General features: G+C 54.4%; 1 protein-coding gene across 3 annotated transcripts in view; it reads left to right on the forward strand.

Moving 5' to 3' along the window:
* GRIK3 (glutamate ionotropic receptor kainate type subunit 3) overlaps nt 1–16,220 on the forward strand; it is a 223,364-nt gene that overhangs the window by 150,545 nt on the left and 56,599 nt on the right. For all 3 annotated transcript variants that reach the window (XM_029948707.1, XM_029948708.1, XM_029948709.1), the window contains exons 4-7: nt 2,152–2,333; nt 4,605–4,658; nt 12,232–12,405; nt 12,909–13,052. In XM_029948707.1, coding sequence (XP_029804567.1) covers nt 2,152–2,333; nt 4,605–4,658; nt 12,232–12,405; nt 12,909–13,052 — 554 coding nt within the window. The remainder of the gene's footprint in view (nt 1–2,151; nt 2,334–4,604; nt 4,659–12,231; nt 12,406–12,908; nt 13,053–16,220) is intronic.

Here is a 16,220-nt window from a genome sequence, read left to right on the forward strand (position 1 = left end):
GGTAAGCTGGTGGGCCCTCCCTCCTCTGTGAGAATCACCTAATACCCTGTGCCTGCTCTCCATCAAGTCTGGCATTAGGAGGCACGGTGGCCCCCATTTGATCCAGACCATTTCGGGATTCCAGAGCCCTCTGCCAGCCCATTCACCTGGGTCTGAGGCCTCCAGAGGACTGGGGGCGGGGGCAGGGGGGGAGCCTCATGACTGTGGCCACAGTGATGCTCGTTTGGAAGCTCCTGGGGAGGCTGTCACAAGGATATATCTTTGTCCTCCACAGCAGAGGGGAATGATGGATACCATTCAAACCGCTTTCCTGGGATCCAGCCCTCAGGAATGGAAAGGAGAGGTTGACCAGATCGAGGCATTTGTATTAGAAATGGGTTTGGAAACCCAGATGCTCTGTTGGAAGGCTCTCAAAGTAGGCTGGCTGTGTGGGGCGACTCTGTCCAGATCGGGGACACAGAAATAGTTGATTGCAAACTAGTCCAGAGCCAACTAGCTTAAGCAATAAAACAAAAACAAACAAAAGGAGATGTGGGTTTTGTTGGCTGCACTTACTAGAAAGTTCAGGAGTAATTTTAGCTTCAGGTACTGTTTGATTCAGAGGCTCAGAGGGTAGGTATCATTAGGACTCACTTGTCCTGACTTGTGTGGTTTCGGAATCCTTCTCGGGTTCTATGTGGTCATGCCTAGGATTACTTCCTACTATTGGAGTTAAGTGTACAAGGGGGAAATCTCTTACCAGTGGCTGTGGTACCTTTTCTGGAAGTCATCTGATAGAACCAACCGGGGTCCCATACCCATCCCTCTAAGCCCCTACCCAAACCTGGAGGAATGTGCGTGCTGATTGGCCAGGCTGGGGCCCCATGCTGTGTGCCTCTAGCTGGGGATAGAGCCCTCCGGAGTCCCCTGGTCTGAGCATGGGGGAGGAGTTGTTTCCCAGAGGAAAACCAGAGTACTATTTGTGGGAGGAATGGAGCGGGCTGACTGACTGACTGACGGACAGCACGATGAGGACATAGACACTGTGCCCAGACAGTGGGGGAGGGGGACAACCGTGGGCAGGAGGGGATCGCCTGCTAGGGACCCTGGCCCCTGCTGGCTCAGCCCTTCCCTGCAGTGGGGAGAGGTACAGAGGGCAGCAAGCAGGCTTTGCTCCCAGGCTAAAGAGAGGGGAGTCAGCAAGAATGGACCTTGAAATAGCAACGGAAATGAGCTTAATTAGACCTAAGTAAGCCATTTGTCTCCAGGAAGTGACATTCAGTTTTCCCTGAAAGTCCCCAGATTAAGTGGTTTTGCAAAATGCCAAGGTGGAGGATGGATTTTTCAGTGTGGGGAGAAAAACACAGTATGTCGATTCAATTACGGAAATTTGTGTTGAGCGCCACCTAAGTGCCAGGCCCTGTGCTAAAGGCTGTGGGGGACCCAGGGTGGGGAGTGAGATGAGGCACTAAGTGAGGCCACCGGGTTGGGAGAGGGGGTGTTTTGTCTGGACAGAGCAGTAAGGGTGGGCTTCTGGGAGGAAGTGATTGCATTGAGCCTAGGAAAATGGGTCCAGTTTACTGAGGCAGCCCGTCACTGGGTTGGGGGCACAAATATACCAGCTGGTCTCATATAGGCCAACAGTAGTTGGCACAGCAGAGCCTAGAGCCTTCACTTGTGCCACACATGCCTCCCGATGTTGCAGGTGGTGTGACAGAGGGGTGGCCTCTGGTCTGGGCCTCGTAAATCTGTGCACTTGCTCTAATTTAGAGAGGAGGGGGTGGGTGTGGTCAGTGGGAACTTGCTGTCTGTCTGCGCCCACTTTTGAATCTGTATGTGTGTGCACATGCCTTTATTTACATGTGTAAATAAGCCCAGGCGTATGTCCGTATCAGCATGCATGTCCGTATAAATCTGTGTTTGTATGCGCACATGGCTGTCTGGGCGTCCTGTGCCTGGGTCTGGACACACGTGGTTGTGTCACTGCACCTGCACATACCTCTGTGGGCCAAGAGTCCGTGTGTGTGTGTGTGTGTGTGTGTGTGTGTGTGTGTGTATGTGTGTCGCCAGACCTGTGCCACAGGCGTGTGTGGACACCTCAGTGTATGGACGTCTGCAGTTGTGGATGCCAGTGTGTACACCTGTGTCTTTTGCACCCCGGGGGCCTCCCAGGGCTTATCCGGCTGCAGGAGCTCATCATGGCCCCATCGAGGTACAACATTCGCCTGAAGATCCGCCAGCTCCCCCTCGACTCTGATGACTCACGCCCCCTACTCAAGGAGATGAAGCGGGGCCGCGAATTCCGCATTATCTTCGACTGCAGCCACACCATGGCTGCCCAGATCCTCAAGCAGGTGCGTGAGTGCTGGCCAGCGGGAGGGACGGATGGCATGGTCGGGATCTTCCTTCCCTTTCCCTGCACTCAGCCGTGATGCCGGCCAGAGCTCAGCTGGACCCCAGCTCTGCTCCTTTCTGGCAATGGGAACTGGCCTCAGTGAGCCTGTCTGAGCAGCAGCAAAATGGACACAGCACGGTCTTTAAGCTCGGGGTTGGTGTGAAGATGGACCGAGACCAGGGTTGAGCCGACCGTACCTGGAGGGTGCTGTGTAAATGCTGGCTTTTGTGCCCTCACTGCTGGTGGGGGTCAGGGGCTGCCTAGCGGGGCTTGAAGCCACACAGGACAGAACATTCCAGGAGGCACAGAGAGGCCTCGGGGTGGCCTCCCCAAGCTGGGCCTCCCCGCCTCTTCCGGGATGAGTTCCCCTAGCCTGCAGTACTTGGTGTTAGTCTTCATTACTAGGACGTTTACTGAAGTTCCCCGCACCATCTGCTCGACTTTGCCGTGACCGTGGGGGAGGAAAACAGCTCTCGGTCCCGGATGGGCCTCTGTTCCTTCCCAGACGGAGCCCAGCGTGGCATGCTGGGGACAAGAGGAGTCTCTGCCAGCTACCTAAGAAATAAACAACGAAATCGCCCACACCCCCTTCGAAGGTGTTGCAGCCAAAACCCTAAATGCTCACGTTTGAGCTTTGTGCAAAAGGCAATTGTGTGGTCACAGAAAGTGTCCCTGGTGATAGAAGGCTTTGCGTGGAACTCTATACCCGTGATCTGCGAGAGGCAGGCGGTGGGGAGGAGACATGAGTGCAGGGAGACGGGTGCTGGGCAAGGGGATAGGGGTATTTCCAAGTGGTGAGGGGGCAGGTGTCCGGTCTCACCCTCCAGCTGGGCCCAGCCCCTAGGCAGCCTGTGTCTTCCCCCAGGCTCCTTCACACAGCCATTAGATAGCTTGTTCGGGGGTTTGAATCTTGCTTCTGTCCATGGGTGTTGTGTGCCCAAGAGCAAGGGGCCCCAGGGTCATCCCCTCCTCTGTACTTGGAGCCAGTGGTCCGTGGCTCAGCCAGTGACGGAGCATTCTGTTGAGATGAGGCAAGGGAAGAGTCTAGCCCAGGGTCTGGTGCACAGACAGCACCGGGTGTGGGGCACCTTTAAAGTCACAATGGAGGAGACCCACAATCCCCGGAAGTCCCTTAACCCTCCTCTCGGGGTGACTGCCAGCACTTCCCTTCCACCCCGGGGTAACAGGGACAGTAAATGTGTGCCGGGTACATGCACCCCCCCTCACTGCCATCCTGGGAGGTGGCAAGGATTATCACACCCAATTTACAGGTGAGGAAACTGAGGCTCAGGGGGGAAGGAATGGACCCAAGGTCAGCCAGCCAGAAAGTCGAAATTTACTCCCAACGTCTGCCTAACTTGAAAACATCCAGAATTAACACTGGAGATGTTGTGCCTCGCTGTGCACTGCATTCCACGAAGGTAAATACATCCATTTCCTGTGGCCTCATCCGAGCCTCAAAACTGCTGATGTGGGCTGTGAATCTCCAAGAGGGCAAGAGAATCAGTGGCATTTTCCAAGTGGACTTGAGCCCGTGACAGTTTTTTCCTCCAGAGCACTTAGTGGGCCCAGAAGATCTTTGCAGAAAATGCATTATGGTCATTAGTATTATAGATTATAGTTTTCTAATAAAATACATAAATGTAGGCAACGCGGGCTTCATGATGGTATGTGATAGTGATTGCACAGCTGGACCGGGGAAGCCTGGCTGTCTCAGCCCCGCTGGGAGGCTCAGCCTCAACCACAGCCTCTCCTCCTCGGGCCTGGCTGGAGGCTGGTGGGGGCTGGGCTTCTGTACACCTCTCTGGAGCCAGGAAGGTGAGCTCAGCCAGGCGGAGTCAGGGCCCTTGCAGATTTGGTCTGGGGCTGATTCCAACAGCATTTCTCTAAGAGTGGCAGGTCCAGAGATGCTTCCTGAAAAGCCGGATGACTGGGCCCAGCCCAGCCCTGCAGAATTTGGAATCTTCGCAGAGTACAGTTCAAGATTCTGCATTTTAATCTGTGCCGGGTGACTTTGCTGCACGCTCCTGTGGGAAGCCCACTGCTGGCTACCAGCCGGGCACTGTCACTCTGGGGTGGTGGTCTCAGAGAACAGCCCCCTGCAAATAGCCAGGCTCTCCCAATGCCCCCTGCCCCCCACCAGTCTGTGCAGTCCTCCCCCTGGGGCGGAAGTGGGGAGGGGGCTTCTCGGGGACTCTCTACAGGCTGCTAATGTGCTGCTCTCCCGCAGGCCATGGCCATGGGCATGATGACGGAGTACTACCACTTCATCTTCACCACTCTGGTAACGTACCTCCTGGTCATGGCATGGGTCAGGAAGGGGGTGACCCCCCTCAGAGGTAGGTCAGCCCGGTGGGGACAATTGGTGCAGCTAGAAAAGATTCAGGCTGGCCTTGCCTCCTAAGGTTCTAGGTGTGGCCCCAGGCAGGAGCACAGGCCAGCCTCCATTGAGAAGTGACATCAAAGGGCAGTGAGTCTTGACCTACCTGTGCAAACACAAGCCGCTCTGATTACTAGCCACGTCCTTGCCTCTGTTTCTTCATCTGCGAAATGGGCCGGATAATGGCTTCCACCTCCGAGATGGTTGGGAGGACTGAATGTGCTAATGAAGTGAAATGCTGAGGGCACTGTCTGTTCTTGTGAAGAGCTGTGGAAGGATTAGCTGTTCTTACTCTGATGGCCCTGGCCTCCCAGCCCACGCGCTTCCCCTCCAGCGTCTCAGGCCTCACACAACAACAGGCATTACTACTCTGGGTTTCTGCAGCATCCCTGCTGAAGTCTGCCCACTCGCTGTCAGCCGGCCCAGCCCACCTGCAGGCTCCAGATGGGTCCTGTCCAAACTCTGAGAACATTTAGGGCCATTTAAATCCATTAGGATAATTAGTTGTGGCCTGAAATCAGCAGAATGAAGGGATCCCTGTGCCAAAGAGCCACCAGCACCCAGCCACCCTGCCTTGGAGCCAGACACCCGTGCACAGCCCCAGAGACCCCGGGTAGACCGTTCCACCCAGTCCCTCCCATTCTGGGGCAAGTGACAGCGTCGCTAAGCGGTCTGTGCCGAAACGAGCTTCTGCCATCTGCATCAGCAGTCTGCACCTCTGATCTAGCTCCTTCTGCAGGCTTGTGCTCTCTCAGGCCTGGGCAGAGGGCCATGGGGCACCGTGTAAGGAGACACCAGGTATGGAGGGGCTGGTGGAAGGTGGGAGACTTGAGGCAAGAAAGCAGATGCTTAAATTGTTCTTGAAGGATCAGTCGGATTTCACCAAGGAGAGAGAGGAAGGGATTTCCACACGGAGAGAACAGCATAAGCAAGCGGCAAGAGGCAGGTTAGCAGCTCACCGGATTGCACAGGTTGGCTCGCTCTGGCTGATTGCTAGACCCCATTGTGCTCATCTCTTCGCAAATCCACGTTCAGTGATAGCACGTGGGTAGCTCGAAGAAGGCCATGGTGGAAGGAATATTCATTCCAAGGAAGTTGGCAAATACTACACGTGAGGATTTTTAGCCTCCCCTCCCCAGAGAGCTGGTTATGAAGCATTTGCCAGCACACCGTTTCTTATTTCCTTCCTTGCACACTGTATACCCTGGGCCTGTTGCAGAGCTCAGGGGCCACCCTGCACATTGTCTTCATCCAGAGCTCAGACCTGGGGACCTTCCAGGAGCCACGTTGGGAGAATGGGTTGCTCGAGGCTGGTGAGTGAGATCAGGCTCCTTCTCCCCCCAAGACCCTCCTGGATTTCTGCTCTGACGTTTCTGTGCCATGCTATATTCTGGAAAATCATTGCAGGCTGGAGGATGAGGCCACCAGATCTCCCATGGTCCACCTCTGTTTGGAACAAGGCAGAGGAGGAAGGCCGGGAAGGTGCGGTGGGGCACGTCCCAGTGGCCCAGGGCTCTGTGCCTGGCATGGCAGCCCTGCCCATCCCTTCCTGGGCTCCTAGGGTGAGGAGACCAACTTCCTGGCCCTTAGCCCACTGACCTGGCTTGACCTTTCAGGCAACAGTGTGGAGAGGGCACCTCTCTAGTGACCCCAGTTCCCTTACATTAATGCCATTGCCCTCCTGGGGTCAACGTTAGAGGTCTCAGAGGGAGGTTCAGGGCAGGGTCCTAATGCCCTGGGGCTTCCTCTAGCCCCAGAGTCCACTTCTCTTACTTTTTCATTTCCTTAATTCAGGCATCAATTTACTCCCTTCTCAAGTGGACATACACAGATGCTCTCAAAGCCCCACGTACCGAGCTACACACTTGGGTGGGAGACTGCGTGCAGAGTGCTGCCAGCTGGCAGGCTCCCTTCATGCATGTAAGGTTCAAGCACTGTGCCCCATTCACCTGTGCATCTCCAGTGCCCAAATAGCGCCTGGTGGGCAGCAGGTGCTCATTAATGCCTGAATGAATGAATAATTACAATACAAAGTGACAGTAATCAGCGAAGTTTTCAAGACCCTTGTCATAGCAACAGGGAAGACCATAAACTCGGGGGCCAGCCTGCCTGCCTTAGAGTCGAGATTCCTCCACTTCCCCCGGGAACTTACTTCACCTCTCTGGACCTCATTTTCCCATCCACAAAATGGCCACAGCTGCACCACCGCTTAGCACTGTCACGCACAGCGTGAAGTCTTTTGAGTGCCTGATGTTTAATTAAGTACTACGTTAGTGTGAAATTGGTGCAAAATTCAACCAACCCCAAAAGAGGTAGGATCTCCCGATTTTACAGGAAAGTAGAAACCAAGGCTCAGGGAGGCCACTCACAAGAATGGGAGCAGACGGAAGATCTTTAGCTCCAAAGGTCTCTGCAGAGACCTGTCACGCTGAAAACCCGTCCTAGGTTGTGGCTGGCCTCCTCCAGCCTCACATGGCGGTGATGGTCTATCCATGGTGGCTGACAGGTTCCAAAGCCTTTTCTCCAAATCGCTGGGCAGAGTTTTTGCTTCCCGTTGATTGATGTGCAAACCTGGGACCAGAGAGGTTGACTGACTTGCCCAGAGCCTCACAGCAGATCAGTGGCAGCGGCCGTGGCTCCCAACTTACCGTCTTGTGCGTGGCCACTCCAGCCCACCGCCCGTCCTCCCCAGGCCTCTTTCCAGGGAGTCACTGCCGCACAGGGCGTTCTGCAATTTGCAGTCGAGTATGCGTGTGTGCGCCTATCAGGGGGTCTACAGCGTGTCTTCCGACTGCCGCCAGCCGCCTGCCTGCCAGGGCATCACCTGTGTCCCTTGGGTCCTCTGCTTCAGCCCATGTCCTGCTGCAGCTTCGGCTCCAGCTCCAGGATCCTCCTTCCAGCCCCGTCGGCTTCAGAATCTACCTCGTGATTCTGCCTCTCTGTGCCAATTGGTCAGTCGAGGCTGCACTGGGGAGGGCAGTGGCATTTGGCATTTATCTCCTTCCCTTTAGCAAACCCACGTCACCAATCTTCGCCTCTAAAAAATTCCCCAAACTTGCTTCTTTCACGCCGAAGACATTTTAATTACCCCAGCGGCCATTATCTGTCCCAGCCAGCTCTGAGCCCTTTGCAGATAACCCTGCGTTAATCAGCCCCAGCTGAGCCCCTGCTACATGTCACGTGTAGGTAAAAGCCTGGAGGTGAAAAAAGAATTATAATAAATTAATAGATAAGCAATCACAATTAATGCCACTTCCCGGCAATAACAGTTATATCATGGGAAAGATATTTTCATCTGTCATTCCTTAAGGCGATGTTTTTCGAGCTCCAGCTTCTACCCAGTCAGACCCATGGGGTGCTAATGAATTAGTCTATTATGTTATGCTGAATGTTTCTAAAAGGTCCCTCGTCGATACTGAATTCAGTGTGTCAACATTTGGCATCGAGAACAGGAACTTTTTGCCAAGCGGCAAGGTTGCGCACAGTTCAGTGTGTACGCCACTGGGGGTCTCAGCTCGGGGCAGCTTGGACAAAAGTCGGGCTGGACAAAGAGGTCTCTTCAGCAGCTCTCTGTCGTTGCCACCCAAGTGTCACAGAAGCGAGGACACTGGGTGCCACGAGTCCTATAACACTTTGTACCCCAGGCTCGGGGTGACAGGGAGGGAGGGGTCCCCAGCAGTGACACCCCATCTCACCTGCGCACCCCCCCCCTCCGGCACAGAGTGTCAGCAGACCAAATACTGCATCTTAGAGACTTGGACAGCCAGATGCCACCAGCTTCCAGGGCCCCCACCCTTCCCACTGAGTCACGGCCGCCTGACGCCTGACGCAGCCTGATGTTTCCCATCTCCTTCAGGACTTAGATACTGGTTAGCACTGCATGGGAGAGAGGCGTGCCTCAGCCCCACCAGCCTGTGCAGGGGTGGCGTGAGGAGGGCGCCCCCTGGGGGCCGAGCTCAGCTCCTCACCCGTGGCCCCAGCAGCTTAGCTCTGGCCCCAAACTCCCATTCCCCACTCTGCAAAACAAAATTGCTCCATCTCCCCTTACCGGCTGTCTTCAAAGGCGATTTGGGGAAGATTTCTCGAAACTAAAGCAGTTTCCTTAAGGGACTGTCCCTCCTCCCTAGGCGATTTTCCAAACCGCTCCTAACCTCTGGCTTCATTGAGAGCTCCCCCTGAGAAGAAGATGAGAAACACTAGTGTTCCATCCCAAGCTCTTCCCAGTGCTGTCTGGATGTCCCAGAGACGGACTCAGCTGGCTGACCCTTCTTTCCACTTTGGGTGATAGGCGCATGGGGGAGACAGACATAGACACCAATAGTTGTTATCTGAGGGGCGAAAGCCAAGAGATCCCTGGATAAGAGCAAAAGCACTCCTGTCCCACTCTGTTGCACCTGTGTAAAGGAGCAGTCAGGGGAGGCTTCCTGGAAGTGGGGCCACTTGAGTTGAATCTCTAAGACTAGCCCACCCAAGAGGGCTGAGAAGAGAGACATCCCAGCCAGAGGATAAGAACACGCACAAATGCTGGCACAGGGGTGAGAAGCTGCGTGATGGGGGCCGGCGACGAAGGAAAAAAGGGGGCAAACGTGGTTTGGTTCCTGAAACAAACACAGGAGGGGGTGGGAAGAAAAGCTGGCAGGGTGAGGGCTGGCAGGGTGAGGAGCTTTGTAATCTAAACTAAGGAATTTGTGCTTTCTTCTGAGAAGGCAGTAAGGATCCAAGAACACAGAAGTGAGGGGGGTGTGGATTGATCCTTCAGAAAGACCCCTCTGTGAGCTGTGTGGACTGGGGGCTGGTCATGGGACAGAGGAAGGGCCTGGGAGCTGGACTTCTGGGTTTGGCTGCATTGCTCCCCTGCTGTGAAACCTAGCCTCTCTGTGACTCAGTTGCTTCCTCTAAAAGGGGGTGATAACAACACCCTCCTTATGCAAGGCAGGAGTGCGCGTTAAGCGCTGCCTGCCCTGGTAAGGTTGACAGGTGCTCATGGCTATTACCTCATTGTGATTGTTTCTCTATTGCCAAGACACGTAAGGCAGGAAGGAGCAGGCTCCTGTCTGCCCCTCGCCTCCCAGCAATGAGGAATGTCCCTGCGGCTGCATCCCATGGCTGTCACACCCAGCTGCTAGAGAAGGCAGAATGGAAATATTTGCCAAATATTTACATGACGTCTACTGTGCACCACCAGATGTGGCCTGAGCCTGTGCATTAACCCAGTTCTTCCTCGTGGCAACCCCACCTGCTAGGTCCTGTTATCACCTCCTATGTTGGGGAGATGAGGCAGAGTAGGATGTAAGGAGCATAGATGCAGCTAGAACCCAGGTAAGGAGAGTGGATGCAGCTAGAACCCAGATGGCCTGGACTTGCCATCTGGGCTCCTGACCATTGCCCAGATGCCTCCATGCTCTGTGCTCAGGAAGGAGCTATGGGAAGAGAGGCCTCCTGGGCGTGCCCTCCTGGTCCCCTCTGCTCCTCTCTGATTCCGCATGTGTCCCCAGCTAAGCCCCATCAGGAGTGATGACTTAGATGAGGGGCTTCTAGAAACACAGAATCGCTAGGCCAAAGCCCAGACTATCCGGGGCCTATACGTCCCCTGCAAAAGCTCCAAAATCCATTCAGGTTGCATATTGTGTGTTTTGCAACCACTGGGGACAGCAAAGCACAGGGGTTTTTGAATAAGACAGACCATAGGGTACAACCAGCTCTCAAAGGGGGAGGGGCTAGACCCTGGATTTGTAGAGCTTCTAATTTCCATGGTGTAAATACTCCCACTATGGCCAGTATCAGGCTACCAATGTGGTGCCACTGGACACACAGAGAGACAGGAGGCAGTGCCAACAGTTAGTGCCCACTGGCCCAGGTGAGCCAGCCCCAACACACCACTGAAATGGACTTAGGTGCAAATTCTGAGTCCCAAGCAGGAAGGCTCCTTTTTTTTTTTATTGGATTATAACTGACCTACAATATTATGTTCATTTCAGGTTTGCAAGATAGCAATTCAGTATTTTTATACATTACAAAGTGAGCCCTGCAAGAGCTTGGGTTACCATCTGTCACCATACAAAGTCATTACCGTATAACTGACTGCATTCTCTATGCTATACAGTCCCTCCCCATGGCTGATTTATTTTATAGCTGGAAGTTTGTACCTCTTAATCCCCTTGGCCTATTTTGCCCATCCCCCCACCCCTCTCCCCTTCTGGCATCCACCAGTTTGTTCTCTGTATCTGCAAGTTTGTTTTGTTTTTGTTTGTTCGATTCCACATACAAGTGACATCATTAGGTATTTGTCATTCTCTGTCTGACTTACTTCCTTTAGCGTACTGCCCTCTCAGTCCAGACGTGTTGTTACAAGTGGCAGGATTTTGTCTTTTTTAATAGCTGGGTTACATTCCTCTGTGGGTACACACCACATCTTCTTTATCCATCTATTGATGGACACATAGGTTGCTTCCGCATTGTGGCTACTATAAGTAATGCTGAGGTGCACATTGGAATGCTCGTATGTTTTCATGTTAGATTTTTTTATTTTCTTCAGATAAATGCCCAGAAGTGGAACCACTAGATCATAGGGTAGTTCTTTGTGTGATTTTTTGAGGAGAACTCCATACTGGTTTCCACAGTGGCTGCACCAGTTTAAGTTCCCACCAACAGTGCACAACGCCTCCTTTCTCTCCACATCCTCACCCACATGTGTTGTTTCTTATCTTTTTGATGCTAGCCATTCTGACAGGTGTCAGGTGAGGGCTCGTGGTGGTTTTGATTGGCATTTCCCGATGACGAGTGATACTGAGCATATTTTCACATGTCTGTTGGCCATCTGCAAGTCTTCTTTAGCAAAGTGTGTCTTCAGGTTTGCTGCCCATTTTTTAACCTGGTTTTGGCTTTCAGTTTGTGGTGGTGGTGGTACTGAGTTGTAGGAGTTCTTGATATATCTTGGGTGTCAACTCCTTACCGGATCTATCGTTGGCAAGTACTTCTCCCACTGAGCCTTTTCATTTTGTTGATGGTTTCCTTCACTGTGCAAAAGCTAGAAAAGACTATTTTAAGCTAGTCTTTTGGGAGCGGATAAAATAATTCCCTTGGGTTTCCCTCTGAGTACCTTGGAGATGCCCAGACCCAGTTCTCATTGTCCTCCCAAAGTGGGCTCCCCCATCATTGGGAACGACTATTATGACCTTTATCAAGCTCCTTTGATGTTTTGGGTTGGGCCTTTATGTGACCTGCTGCACCGGGTCCTATAAAAGAACCACAGTCCCCATTGCGTAGATGAAGAAATTGGCTGAGCCACTCACCGGCGTGTAGAGGGTATTCCCGTCAATCCCACATCAGTGCTCCTGCAGGTGCTCCCCTCCTGCAGAGCAGGGTTCTGCTGGGAGATGCAGCTTTGGGCTCTGAGTGTGGGATGGTGGTGGCAGGTGGGGGGGTGGAGCTTGCAGCAGCCACGCCTTTATGTACTTGAACCTCTCTCTCTGTCAAGGATCTCTATGCATTAGACCTGGAGCCCTACCGCTACTCAGGGGTGAACCTGACGGGGTTCCGGATCCTCAACGTGGACAACCCCCATGTGTCGGCCATCGTGGAGAAGTGGTCCATGGAGCGGCTGCAGGCGGCTCCCCGGGCAGAGTCCGGCCTGTTGGACGGAGTGATGATGGTATTCCAGCCAGGCGGGTCAGATCCAGGGTCTCCCCTCCCTCTGTCCCTCTCTCTCCCCCTTCGTCTTCTCTCTTCTCTTTCTTCCTTCCTTCTTCCCTTCCCTCCTTCCTCCCTATCTCTTCTTCCCTCCCACCACTTCCCTTCTGAAGGCCTTAGACGAGGCTCTGGAAACACAAGGGAGTCAGACATAGTCCCACACCAAGAGTGGGGGGAAGGAGAAGGTATAGGCAAGGCCTAGGGGAGCAGCAGGAGCAGGGATAGGGTGAGAGGGCCTGGAAAAAGAAGGTCTGAGCCACAGAGGGTGGGAGTTGGGTGTCTGTGGAACAGCAGGGCCACCTAAGCCTGGCCTTTCCTGGGGACATGGATGGGGTCACTCTGGCCTTTTCCTTCACCAGGACCCAATGTGTCTGGTGAGGGAGGGGAAAAGGGACAGAGCAGGTTGGGCCTGGGACTCTGGGGCTTGGGGTCTGCTCTCAGGCAGCCCTGGGCCCTCCCCTGCAGACTGACGCGGCCTTACTGTACGACGCTGTCCACATCGTGTCCGTGTGCTACCAGCGGGCACCCCAGATGACTGTGAACTCCCTGCAGTGCCATCGGCACAAGGCCTGGCGCTTTGGCGGCCGGTTCATGAACTTCATCAAGGAGGTGAGTGCTCCCTGCACTTCCACCATGGCCAACTCCCTGGTGGGGGGAGGGGGGGTCACTGGTGCTACAGAGCAAAGGCCCAAGGGTGGCAGTCTGCAGAACCCATGTCCAGTCTACACAAACCTGGCCCCAGTGCTTCTCATCTCTGAGCCTCAGTTTCCTTGGGGAAAAATGGGCTTGATGGGATCATTCTTACAGGGGGATCGAGAGGTGAAGGCCCTGGCACAAAGGAGGTTCTCTGTGGGCGGTCAGCATGGTCAGCACAACCTGCGAGGGCTTTCTGATGCAACAGATGAGGGTCTCTGCCTCTGGCTGTGTGACCTTGGGCAAGCTAGAGAACCTTGCCGAGCCCTGATTGCCTCATCTGCAAAATGGAGTATGAAGCATGCCCTGTCACAGGGATGCTGTGAAGCGGAGATGAGACCCCGAGTGGAAAGGGCTCAGAGCGGTGCCAGCGCAGAGGAGGCTGGTAGATCAGAGCCGGCCCTCCCACCCCCTCCTCATGTCGTGGCCCCCCTGGGACTCAGCTCTCCTGGCATCACAGCAGCTGTGAAGAAGTCACGTCCGTGGGGCCAATTCAGGGAACCATAGAACAGAAATCTGTCCTCCTGTTCAGAGGACCGTTGAAACCCTCAGTGCCAACTGATTATTTTGAAGGACTCTCCGTCACCATTGTCTTTCTAAGCCAGGGATGGCAGTTTATCGTTCCCATTTTACAGATGGGGAAGCTAAGGCCAAGGCCGAGCGTCCTGGCTGCATCATGACTAGCTGTGTGCCTTCGGTGAGAGGATTAGTTTTCTGATTCTGTTTCCTGGACTGTAGAATGGGCATTAGGAGTACTTACCCCAGTTTGTCGAGAAGCCCATGTGAGACTGGACACAATGCATCTCGCCCAGGACCTGGGCAGAGGCAAATCCCAGTAATTCGTAGATGAAGACCTCTGGGGGACGAAATCTGGACAGGGTTATCCTGGGTTGGAGGGAGTGACCACATCCAGGCAGCACAGAGTGCGGTGGAAGGAAGCCCTCCGGGAGGGTGGTGTAGACAATCTCCTTATAGCAATCACAGCGGACCAGAAATGAGGCAGGCTGTCTTGAGCGCTCATTCATTTATTCAGCAGCAGGTGGTTGTGGGCCCACTGGGTGCCAGGCGCTGAGCCCTGCACTGGGACCCCGTGGGGCTGAGACAGACCCGCCCTGGTACTGGCAGAGCTCCCAGCCTAGGGAAGGGGCAGACACCAAGCCGGTCCTCATGTTCAGGAATGTGATCCCATGTGCAAAGGAAGGGCCAATAACAAACCCACCCCCTTATATTACACCTAGCGGATAGTTAGCTTTCCTGCAAGTCTCGAAGTCACCATCACCACTTGGGAGCAGCGCTAAAAAGAACGGGGACAGGGGACATGGGCTGTAGTGTGACACAAGTGCCTGAGGAGCTCATCTCTGCCTCTCCCAGCTCTGTGGCTTCACACGTGGTCCTAGATGTCCCCGAGGGTCTATTTCCTCCCCTGGCAAATGTCACCTCACCATCTTGGGGAGGGAGGCATAATGTCCTTGGGACCAGCTCCCTCACACCTAGAAGGGGCTCCATCCAGCACCAGATATTTTGATATAAGAGGACCACAAGAGTCCCTTCTCATCCAGCCCCTCAAAACTGCAGAGGAAGTCTGACTGTCCAGTGCCCTGAGCAAGCCCGCTTGGCCTGGGCCATCACCGATGGCTTGTTCTCAGGGAACACTGAGACCTGACTCTCAGTCCTCTGAGCCTCCTTCCTCCAAACAGCCTCCGACGGAGCAGTCAGAGGCCAGCGTGAGGGGGTCAGTGACCCGAGCCGCAACCCTGGGACCCTTATGAGCCAGACCAAAGTGGCTTTGAAGCTTAACCACTTTTTAGCTGTGTGACCTTAGACAAGCGTCTCTGTGCCTCAGGTCTTCCTCTGTAGCTGGAGATTTCCCTAGGGTTGTTGCGGGCTGAGGTGAGCGATGGAGTGTGTGAAACAGCACAGAGCAGATGCTGAACAGATCAGCTGTGGTTACTGTTATTTCTGTCCTCACAACTGCCATCACTATGGCTTCTATGGTGGGTTCCCAGCTCGTGAGGATCTCTGGGCCACATAGCTTCGGGGACCCCAGAACCTGTGATGGAGGTGCGACCCCCACCCTGTTTACCCCTCACCCGTTGGAATTTTTGAGGCTTAGTTAGAAACCATAAAGGGGGCAGATGCGTCACCACCCACATCATAGAAAGGGGTCCCCTTGTCCCTCACACGGGTGTACCTCTGTTTCCTGGTCGCTGGCCCAGCGAGCAGCCCTCACCTCTCATACTCCATTACGGAACCCTTTCACAAACACTTTTGTGCCACCTGCGTTTGAGGGCGTTGGAGACAGAAGCCCTGAGCAGCCACGCGGCTTGCCCACAGTGCTACAGCTGCCCGTGACCAGGACCCAAGTGCGCCCGGCCTGAGCCCGGCACACGGTCCTCCCTCAGACCATTTCTAAGTTGCCCATCTCCCCCATCTGACTGCGTGACAGTAAATCATTTTAAAGACTTGGCATTTCCGAGAGGAGTGGGAAAATACCAGGCCGGAGTTCAGCGCGTGTGAAGCATCTTTCATTTAGCGAGTGGAGTGGCTGGAAGGGGCGGGCAGGCCGGGAAATGTCACGGGGAGGAGCTGCTGGCGGCATCTTGCCCTGGCCCTGCCCACCCACCCACAGACAGGCCGGGGCCCCTGCTGGCATTTAATTCTGCCAGAGCTGACAGGGGGGAAGGCTTCGCTCTGAGTGCAGGTTTGAAGGCACCTGCTGTGATTTCTCCTGGGGGCCAGGCCATCGCCTGAGGGTGCGGAGGAGGGGGAGCCAGCCAGGGGGGAGCTGAGCCTCCCTGTGAAGTTATAAACCATAAACTGTTGGCTTCACCTTGTCGGATCTTTCAGTCTCTGTCCCCAGCCCCGTTCCCAGTCACTCCCCCCCACCACAGGCTCTGTAAGCCTCCCCCACTGAACTTGGGCACCGTGACCCCAAGTGTGTCATCCCTGTTCCTGAGGACCTGGATTCTGTCCTGCACCACCATGACATGCGACTCTCTATAGCCCAGCCCCAATTTGGGCCACTGTGTCTCTGATCCTAAAATAGGGGTGACAGTGACACCACCTGTCAGGATTGTGATTAGA

The sequence above is a fragment of the Suricata suricatta genome, chromosome 8 (assembly GCF_006229205.1).
Source record: "Suricata suricatta isolate VVHF042 chromosome 8, meerkat_22Aug2017_6uvM2_HiC, whole genome shotgun sequence".
NCBI lineage: Eukaryota > Metazoa > Chordata > Mammalia > Carnivora > Herpestidae > Suricata > Suricata suricatta.